This window comes from Aethalodelphis obliquidens, unplaced genomic scaffold (genome assembly GCF_003676395.1).
Source record: "Aethalodelphis obliquidens isolate GAN/ISIS:26980383/991018 unplaced genomic scaffold, ASM367639v1 scaffold22, whole genome shotgun sequence".
NCBI lineage: Eukaryota > Metazoa > Chordata > Mammalia > Artiodactyla > Delphinidae > Aethalodelphis > Aethalodelphis obliquidens.
Window position 1 is genome coordinate 317,650 of NW_020837966.1, and position 10,574 is coordinate 328,223.

Genomic DNA, 10,574 nt, shown 5'->3' on the forward strand with positions numbered 1-10,574 from the left:
AGGCATGTCTTTATCTTCTTACTCACTTGGTATCAGTGAACACCTGAACATAAGCAATAATCATTAAATTGAATCATCTTTGATATCTGACTTTCTGATATTTTTATGACTTTCAGACATACAAAAACCACAGATTTACAGATTTTTTATTGTTTTGAAAGTTTACTTGTTGAGTAGGAGGATAGCACGTGTTTTATTAGCAGTTTGTAGCTTGACTTATGATTTTAAATATTTAGATTCTGTAGTGTGGGCCTCCATTTGTCCTTTTGCCCGGAGCACTGCAAATGTCAGGGCCTGTGCTCCAGTGGGAAGAGCAGATGTGTCCATAGTTCTTCCTGTTGCAATAAGGGCCAAAGAAAGAGTGCTTCTGGGGCTCTTGTCTACTTGGGCCTATGGTCAAGGGGGAGCCAGAGGGGTGGATTGGGACCAGGGAGGAGACCCCAAGGAGAAAAATCACCAAACATATTTACTCCTCACCATGATTCTGTAAGGTAAGAAGTCATGACTGGCCCAAGTCATGCAGAGTGCCTGGCTCTGGAGCCACCTATATAGAGCAGGGCACCAGTGTCCTCTGCAAACCCACTATGTGCCACCTAGCAGCTCTTCCCACTCAGGTCGGGTGGTTCCAGGTCCAGTCCTCCCATGGTATCTTCCCAGTCAAGGCCAGCCTGACCTGGGTGCAGGCGCCAGGGCTGCTAAGTGGTGGAGAATGCAGCACTACACTGCCAGCTGCCTCAGGTAGCCCCAGAGAACCAGCACTCCAAAGCGCAAGCGTAATGGTGAACTATGTCCCTAGGGTGCCCCACCATCTTCCTGCAGGGGTCAAAGGGCCTCTCTGTCACAACCCTGCCTCACAGCCCCCGCCTGGGCACTGAGTCTCAGCCCTTCTCAACCCCAGGACTGGCCTCTGGAGGATGGGCTGGGGGCCCCATCTCTGTGACATGTCGTGGGGGGGGGGGGTAGCAGGCTTGGAGCTGTGCTCAGTGAGAGCCAAGGAGTGACCTGAGGGCATGAGGGGAGAGGCAAATCCCTGCCCACACCTCTGTCCAGCCTTAGCCAGGGAGCGTTCTCCATTCTTCTGAGGGCAAACAGGTCCTGAGTGGTTAAAAGACTGCCCCAAGGTCACCCAGCTAGAGAGGGAGGCCCTTACTTCCCCTCTGTGCCTGTCTAGACATGCCCCCCAGCACCCCTTCAAGACCCCTGCTGTCCCCAGGACCCTGTGATGGGAACACTCATGGCTACTCCCTCAAAGTGTGACTAGGTCCCAATCCAGTCCCAGAACTAGGTCACAACCTGCACAGCCGTCCTGGGGGCCCTGCAGCTTCTCCTCTTCATCCTCTAAGTAGGGAAACTGAGTCTCCAACAGGCCAGATGTGTGCTCAAGACTGCACAGCTGGGCACTGGTGCTAGGACCATACCAGGTGGCCTGATGCTGAGGCTGGGACCTGTACCCCAGCTGTGGAACAGGGATCTGAGAGGAAAGACACTCTAGGAAAAGACTGGCCTGAAGGAGAGACAGAAGTCCTGGCCAGAGGTTTCCCATTCATCAGCAAGGGACTCAGTGAGCAGGGCCTGCCACTGCTGATCCCACCTTGCTCGCCCTCCTCCTTCCCCTTAGCCTTCGTAGCCCTCACTGCTCACCAGCCTGGGCAGCACACTTGCACCTAACATCCCACTTTCACCTGTGCCCCCTCACCCGCCTATTGCCCCTCCTCCCAGGCACGCACGCCCGCTTTTTCCCTATTGTTTCTGGTTGTCCACTCGGTGCCTATCCCTGGGCTGGATGCTGGGTACCGCAGAGGTTGTGCCAGACCTGAGCCTGTCCTGGCAGAGCCCTTAGAGGGACCCTGCAGACTCAGTGCTGAGAGAGGGGAGTCTAAGGAGGCACCCACAGTCAGGGAGGGCTTCCTGGAGGCAAGGATCCCAGCTGTGGCCTCAGCACCCCCTCCCCCTCACCTAGGTCACTGCCCCTCCTGTGAGCCTCTCTCTGTGGAGTGGCCAGCGGGTTCCAGGAAGCGTCCCCTCGCTCTGCAGTGCCGATTCCAAGAACTGCGGCTCCTGGCAGCACTTGCTCAGGATCCTTTCCTAGAACATAGGCCTCGCCCCACCCAGGCTGCTGGGGTCTCATTGGGCAGCTGGCAAAGGGAATGAAGGAGGGAGTGCCCTGGGCGGGGTCCTCTGTAGAGTCCGGACGCTGGGAGGTGGGCCTAGGCTGTCAGCCTGGAGAGGGTGGCCACACTAGGGTCGGGGGACAGGAGGTCAATGTGTGTGAAGTCACTTTGACTCCCAGTCAGCTAGGGGGCGGGGTAGGCCCAGTGAGTTCAGCTCACAGCCTCCCTGCACACACAGGAGGCTCACCCCTTGGACCCAGAACTTGGGCTCAGCTTGCTACACTCCATCCTCGATCCCCCGACCCCCGTCCCAGGGTCCCATCTCATAGGCAAATGGCACAAGCCTTACTCTGGCCTCAGAGCAGGCCTTCATCAGATAACCTCCAGAGGTATAGGCCAGGGGACAGGAGTGGCAGGTTCTGAGCAGTGAAGGGGGGATGGGACAGTTGGTCCTTGGAAGGACATGACACCTGTATTATTAATCTTATAATTTCACCTTGCCTGATTATGATGGAGGAAGTCACCCCATCCAACACCCTCAGCAAGGTGGGTGGGGGTTGGGGGTGACAGGCCCTGATTCATGGGCAAGGACAGGGCCTAACTTCCTTCAAGGTCACTGGGCCTCCCACTCTGGGGCGTGTCCTCCACCCCTGCCACCTCTGAGCTGGCACCAGGCCTGCCCGCCCATCTGGGACCTGCCAGATCATGTTGAGCAACCAGTTCCTGAGAAGCGTTGAAGGCTGTTTGGTTTAAAATTAACTCCCCGCTACCCCTCCCCTGCCTGCAGGCCTCCTCCGAGTTCTTGGAAGAGGCGCTCTGCTCTTTCTTCCTGGGAAGAGGCCTCTAGCCACAGCTGCTGCGATTCCAGCAAAAACACCTCACCCAGGGTGGGGGTGGGGGGTGCCCATTCCACGCCTTCTCTGCCCTCTAGTTCTCTGCCCTCTGTGAGGCCCAGGGATACTCCTGGAGCCTAGCATGCCCCAGTTCATCCACTGAGACCCAGAGGAGAAAGGGGGTGACTGTCCGGGTGCTAAGAGCAGGTGCTACTGCCCCAAAGCCCACAGCTCCGCATTCAGGCACCTGCTGGCTCTGAAGAGAAAAAGGGCTATAGAGACCCAGTCTGAGCACCTCTGGGGTAGAGAGAGTATGAGCTGATCGCACTGACAGCAAACCCAGGACTTTGGTCTACTTTAAGACATGTATGGCTCAGAGATAAAGCAATCTGCCCAGGGTCACCCAGCTTTGCCTGCCTAAGCTCAGCCTGCCCACTAGATGCCAGGCTGACAACACTGACCTTGCAAGGATGCCCAGAGGCCAGACCCTGCAGGCACTCACACTGGCATTAGAGCTCTCTTTTTCTCTTACCCACACTCCTCTAACTGCTCCGGAAACCCATCTCCTTCTGGATAAGCCTTCATTTTCTAGTGTTTCCTTGGGCTCCATGTTTCTATGGTTTTGGAGAAAAGGTTTCCTGAGAACCTGCTCTCCTAACAACTCCTCCTACCATGGCCATCTACCCAAAGGAGCTGAGAAATACAAAGGAATGTTGGCCAAGTGGAAAGGTCAACACACACACACACATACACACACACACACATTGATGTTGCTCAGAAGTAGGGCTGGTGGGGGTGGGGAGGGGAGAAGTGCTTCTTAGGAGAAGGCTGAGAGGCGAGAAGCACTTTTAAAAACAAAGCTCTGGCCCAACCCAAACTATGAGTGAAGTCCTCACCTCTGATGGAGGAGGAGCCCGGCTCTGGTGACAGGAAGGGCCCAGTCTGGCTCATCAGTGCTGGGTGTGGGGAGTCCCTGGAACAGGGCTGTGCCTGGGGAGCATTTGCTGGGTGCCACTCCCCTTCCAGCCACACCATCAGAGTGTGGATCTCCCTAGTGGGGACTGTGCAGTGAAACAGTCCTAGAGGACTGCCTGGAGGAGTTGTGGCCATCCCAAGTTCCCTCAGCCCTCAGAGGCCACTTCTTGCACTCTGGGCCCTGCCTGCTTCAACCAGGCCTGAGTCATGGAAACAACTGCCTTTCCATTGAGCATAAAGCTTTGGCCACACAAAAAGGCTCCTCCTGCTTTGGGCCTGCCACATCTCCTGCTCAGAGATGAGCATCAGCTTCTACTCACCCCGTATTCCCCCAGAACTAGGCATAGCCACTCTCCAACCACCCTGTGGCAGGGCACTTCCACTATCTCTGTTAGACAGATGGGGAAACTGGGATTTCCCTGGCAGTCCAGTGGTTAAGACTCTGTGCTTCCAATGCAGGGGACGTGGGTTCGATCCCTGGTCAGGGAACTAAGATACCACATGCCATGCAGAGTGGACAAAAAAAAAGAAAAAAAAAAAAAGAGCTCTTGGCTGTTTGTGCTCCAAGGAGGAGCTGTGGAGGAGGCAGCTGCTTGGCTGGGGAAAGAGGGAGCCAGAGTCCACCTCACCTGTGACTCAGCAAAAAAAAGACATGGGGAAACTGAGGCTCCAAGAAGCTAAACCATTCGCTTAAGATCCTACAGTGATTTGGGAGGCTCTGAAATTTGAACTCTGCCTGAGTTCTTTCCACTTGGCTAATTTGCCTCTTCAAAGACATCCCCAGGAGACTTTCAGGGGAAGCATGGTGTGTATGTGTGTGAGAGAGAGAAATTTAGTCAAAGAATGGCTCTTTTGAATTTGTTATGGAAAGTATGTTTTCTCCTTCCCAGGCTGAAGAGACCTGGGAAAACTCAGGCTCCAGGGAGATTCCCTAGGATGCAGTGGGTGCCCAACACAGGCATGAATAAATGCAGGAGAAGTTAAGGAAGACTTCTCAGAAAAGGAGCATTTGAGTTGGACTTTGAAGGGTGAGTAAGAGTTTGCCCTGGCACAACTGAGGAAGAGGACATTCCAGGATGAATGATATCCTGGTATGTGGAGGGCTGTTTGGAGGGAAGCAGAATGAAATGGCTTGTTGGCAGTTTGGGAATCCATGTCTTGGAGCCTGGGGTAAGGCACAAGCAAGATATGAGGGGAGCCTGTGAATATCACTAAATGAGGAAGGCAGGACAAGTTTGCGTTTGCAAGCCCCTCACTCTGGAGATGGTGGTAGGGCTGAGGGAGCCAGTGAGGAGGCCATCAGGATGGTCCATTCAGGTTGGTGAGTGATGGTAAGGCTAGATCTGGGCAAGGCAGCCATGGGGAGCAGCAGGAGAGCAGCTTGAGAAGGACCAGGGGCAAGGTAGACAGACGTGGAGATCAACAGGTGGGGGGTGCATGTGGGGGTTGTGGAGGCATGATGGGGGGAGAGTGGAGGCATGTCTAGGAGACAGTGAAGAGTCCAGGTCTGGACAGGGGGAGTCTGGAGGGCCTTGAACCAGGCTGTCCATGTTCCTAGTCAGAAGGCAGCAGACTCAAGTTCAAGAGTTCTAGGGTGAGGGGGACAGGCCCTGACCTGGGATTCAAAGTCCTGGGCTCCAGCCCTGTATGGCCACTTCCTCTTTGGGTGACTGTGGACAAGCTAGCCTGACTCTCTGGGTCTCAGGCTTGCAGCTTTGAAATGGGACAGACCCGGAGGTGCTACCCAGCTCACCTCCCTCACCTGTGACTCACCTCTGAGGGCATAGACCACCGAGGGCGTGGAAAGTAACAGGCCTGAGGGAGACTCATCCTCCAGGTGTGGACAAGGGTAGCAGATGGCCTAGTCTCTACTGGAGCTGCAAGGGAAGTTGCTAGAAGGTTAGGCTGGTCTAGCCTCCACCCCAGCCCATGTAGAGACCAGACAAAGGGTCTATTTACCACGACTGGAACCCAAGGCCTTGGTTGGCAAATGATGCCTGAAGGTGGAGGGCTGGGCTGGCAGGGCAGCATCAAAGCTGGTGGGGTGAGAGGCTGCTTATAGCTCCAGGGAGTTCCAGCCAGCTCCCCTGTAGCTCCCATGGGGACCTCAGGGGACATCAACACCTGTTCGGGGACTTCCCTGGTGGTCCAGTGATAGAGAATTCGCCTTCCAATGCATGGGACGCGGGTTTGATCCCTGGTGGGGGAACTAAGATCCCACATGCCAGGGGGCAACTAAGCCCACATGCCACAACTACTCAGCCTGTGCGCCTCAACTAGAGAGCCCACGTGCCGCAACTACACAGCCCACGCACTCTGGAGCCTGCACGCCACAAATACACAGCCCACATGCCCTGGAGCCTGCGCGCCACAACTAGAGAGAAGCCTGTGAGCTGCAACGAAGAGCCCGCATGCCGCAATGATGATCCCACATGCTGCAATTAAGACCCGACGCAGCCTAAAAAAAAAAACCCTGCCCTGCCCAGCTCTCAAATGGGATTAAAACAAGGGACAAGGAATAGTTACAGTGACAGCTGCAGCAGCTGCCATGTTGAACCCTCAGGCTCTCCTCAGTATCAACTTATAAATCCTCCTGGGCCCCCCATGTCCCCTCTGAGAGACCTGCTGTCACTCTCCCCATTTCATAGCTAAGGAATCTTATGAGGTTCAGTGAGGTTGAGGGAAACAGGCCCCCCAAACCAAGTGTACAGCACGTAATCCAGACTGGAGGGGAGGTGGGGGTAAAACCAGGGTTGGAGGGAAATGCTAGCCAGGAGTAAACCTCCAGGGACCTCCTGTCTTAAGTATCAGATGTGGGAGCCCCAGCCTGCTGCCCCAGAGTGACCATTGGAATGGCCCCTTGGGTGGTGGCTGTGCAGCCTGCCTAAGCTGGGGAGGGGGCCCATACCCTGCAGTTGGCGTGGGGAGAACACCTTCACCAGGAGAGGCTGTTGAATTTCTGGCAAAGTTCCAACCTGCTTTATATTAAAACTGGTCTAACAGGTTGGTATGAAAGGTCTGCCCAGGCCTGTGCAGGCTCCACTTCTCCTGAAGAAAGAGGGCCTTTGTGAGGTCCCAGAATCCTCCTGCCTTCTTGATTAGGACTTATTTCAGGCTCTTGGCTCCTCTGTTTCACTGTGGAGCTGTGCTGGGTGGGAGGGTTCCCATCTGAGAGTGGAGCCAGCCTGGCCATGTCCCCAGACCTGTTCAGACCCATGTTTGCCCTTGATCCAGCAAGATTTGCTCAGTTGGCAGATTAGAAGCTGGGCCCAGGTGCAGAGACCCCGATGGTTCAGGGCGTGTTAGGACATTCGGTGATCACGGGTGAAGCCTCCCAGCAAGACCTCTCATTGACTGACAAGAGAAACCTGAATGGCCTAGTGGCATCTCTGTCCCAGAATTTTTCCAGAGGGGCATCATGAGTCCGAGGATGGACACCACGTAGGATCAATCTGCAAACCCACTTCCCCGTGGCCTGACAGAATCCTCTAGGGCAGTCCCCAGCCCCCCTCCTCCAAAAAGCCTTTCTGAATTGCCTGGCCTTCTACATGTCCCCAGTGCCTTGTGAGGGCCAAGGCCTTAGCATGCCAGCCCCTGGGAGGCAGAGCAGAGCAGCAGTTTATACAAACGAGGTCTTGAGTCAGGGTTTGAACCCCGGCTCTGCCCCTCACAAGTTGTGTGACCCTGAAAAAGCCACCACCTCTCTCTGAGTCTTACCTCTTCTGCTGTAAATGGGGACAACCTCTGCTGGTGTGCGAGGCTGCAGTGAGAACTTAATGGGGCACGAACCGCACCCAGGATCACCTCGCCTCCTCTGCTCTCCACCACACCCTACTCCTCCATATCCCATACCTCTCAACCTCTTTCTGGCCTCTGGCCCCCAGGCCCTTGTGGGGCCATCCCCCCCACCCCCAGCTGACAGGTTCACTCCTTAGAACTGAGCACTGGATCATAGCTTGTCCCTGCTAAACACTGAAGGGGCGCTCCACCGCACCAGAGCACAATGCATGTGCACCCTCTGCCCTCTCCACCCGCGCTCTGTCTCCTCAGCCCTCCTGGGCAGCCAGCCATCTTCTGGTCACACCAGGTTTGTTCCTGCCTCAGGGCCATTGCACTGGAGCTCCTTCCACCTGGGATGTCCTTTCTCTAAGTTGTCTGCATAGCCAGTTCCTGCTCTTTGCTCGGGTGTCCAGGCTCAGTGCCACCCTGCTCCAGAGCTTTCCCCGACCCTCTCATCGGCAGCAGTGTCCCCACACCCAAAGTACTTTCTTCCCTGCCTCCTGCTTTGCTTTCCTTTCACTCTCAAAACTCATCCTGAGTGCCCATTTGTTTACTTGTTTATCTCTCGCGTACCAGCCCATGAGTCCCACAAGGATGGGGAGTGTGTCCATCTTATTCCCTGCTGTGTCCCCAGGGCCCGAATGGAGTCTGGCCCAGTTTGTGCCCAAAGAGCATGTGTGCTGGTGAAGGACTTAATTGGTAAAGGGTTACCATCAGTTATTGTTTGTATGTTGTGCAGGGTCCTGTGCGCCCTCCAGTCAGCTCCTTTCTTCCTCCTCGGTCAGTGCTGGTAGGTGTGCTCCTTTCACCAGCCCAGAGCCACCCAGGGGTGATTGCAGTGACCAGAGGATTTTCAGCATCTGTTAGGCTGGGTCTCTGACTTGGGTCTAGGGCCCGATGACATGCTCTCCACTGATCCTGTTCTAAGTAGGTGTCACTCACTCCCTTGGTAGGGAAACATGAAAATAAGATTGAAGCAGATTGGGACTTCCCTGGCAGTCCAGTGGTTAAGACTCCATGCTTCCAAGGCAGGGGCTGTGGGTTCGATCCCTAGTTGGGGAACTAAGATCCCACATGCTGCGCAGTGCAGCCAAAAAAAAAAAGAAAAAATTGAAGCAGAAAAGTATCAGGGGTCAGAAGTAGCTGGTAGGCCCTCCTCAGGCAAGAGCTGGACCCTGGCTTGGGCTGAGGCGACAGGGAATGGGATAGGACCCTTTTGGTCAGGCCAGTGGCTCCAGAGACCTTAGCAGGCAGGAACGCGAGGGGATAAAGCCAGCATCCAAGAACAACTCACCTGAAAGCTGCCCCCCTACCCCAGCTGCCCGTCCTCGCCACCTCATGTAGCAGTGCAGGGGCAGGTGGGCAGTCAGGACCCCTCAGGCTTAGCTCTGCTCTGTGCCTCACCTCCTCAGCCAGTCCCTTGTCCCCTCTGGGCCTCAGTTTCCTCATCTGTGAAATATGGGTAATATTTAGACCTACTCCCAGGGTTGTGGTGAGCATTACATGAGGTGCAAAGCCCTTGTCTGTTGCCAGCACCCGGTGGGCACCCTGAGACGTGTCCCCTCTGTGGACAACGAAGGGCTTCCTCCTGCTCCAGCACTTTCTGTCTGGGTCATGGCACCAGGTGGTGAAGAGCCTGCCTTTGGCCCTTCTGTGTCTGCTACCTACCCACTGGGTGACTCAGATCTCGGGGTGGAGCAGACAGAGGGGTCACCTCAGGTATTTTGGGAATCATCAAGGGGCTGGGATCCAGGCTGAAACAATGAGGAACTGCAGACATCCCTGGCAGGGTCATGGTGACCTGGAGGAGGTGTTTGTTGGGCCCTGCAGCCAGCAATGGAGAAGGCACCAGGCGGGACACGTGGGCCTGGGCACCACTCCGATAAAGACAGCCCTCACCCACTTCTTGTTCACTCTCACCCAACATCAGCTCCATTCTTTCCCACAACTATCTCCGTGCCCCCAAGGTTCTGTGCCTCCATAGTTCTTGATTTATTTTTTTTGCGATACGCCGGCCTCTCACGGTTGTGGCCTCTCTCGTTGCGGAGCACAGGCTCCGGACACGCAGGCTTAGCGGCCATGGCTCACGGGCCCAGCCGCTCCGCGGCATGTGGGATCTTCCCTGACCGGGGCACGAACCCGCGTCCCCTGCATCAGCAGGCGGACTCTCAACCACTGCACCACCAGGGAAGCCCCATAGTTCTTGATTTTTATCCTTTCCTGCCTCCTCCTCGTCATCAACATTGTCACTCCTCACACCTTCCTGCCTTCAATCTGCCGACATTTGCCTCTTCTAATCTGCAGCTTTTAATTGTCTAAGGGCTAAGAAGATAGAAAGGTTAGAACTGTTTCTAAAATAAGGGTTAAAGGCTATGAATGAGGTTCACAGGAGCATTCCTGTGAGTTACTCAAGTAAAGGTGCAGAAAATTTCAGGACATAGTGGGATTCCAGGTGCTGAAGTGCTCCAAAGGCAGACCATCAGATGATGGAGAGCGTTTTCATTTTAATTGCTTTTTCACCTACTTCTGATATGCAGGACCCTGAGTGAGAGAGTACCCAAACTCAAATCAGCCTAGACCAGAGCCCCATTAGCCCCATCCCAGGCCAGACCCTGCCAGCTTACTGGCCACTATCCACAACTCAACTGTTCCACCCCACTGCACAGAATGACCCTTCCCCAGGCCTCCTTGTGGTCAGGAATATAAGCTTCCCAGTCACGCCCTGGTGCCTTGGCATGCCCTGTACCTTCTCCTTGGAATGACTGGCCCTGACTTCTCTGATTGTTGGTCTCCTCATCTCAAAAGACGCTGCCCCCAGGAGTAGTCCACAGTCCCCATCCGCCTAGTATTCTCCACTTTCAACCTTTAATTGACA

General features: G+C 55.0%; 1 protein-coding gene across 2 annotated transcripts in view; it reads left to right on the forward strand.

Annotated features, from left to right (window-relative positions):
- HEMK1 (HemK methyltransferase 1, mitochondrial release factors N(5)-glutamine) overlaps positions 1-10,574 on the forward strand; it is a 34,541-nt gene that overhangs the window by 23,391 nt on the left and 576 nt on the right. Inside the window, exon 11 of one of the 2 annotated variants that reach the window (XM_027120924.1) lies at positions 4,810-4,947. In XM_027120924.1, the coding sequence (XP_026976725.1) occupies positions 4,810-4,903 (94 nt within the window). In that variant the 3' untranslated portion in view covers positions 4,904-4,947. Of the gene's footprint in view, positions 1-4,809; positions 4,948-10,574 lie in introns of those variants that run through there. The other variant, XM_027120925.1, reaches the window with a different exon arrangement.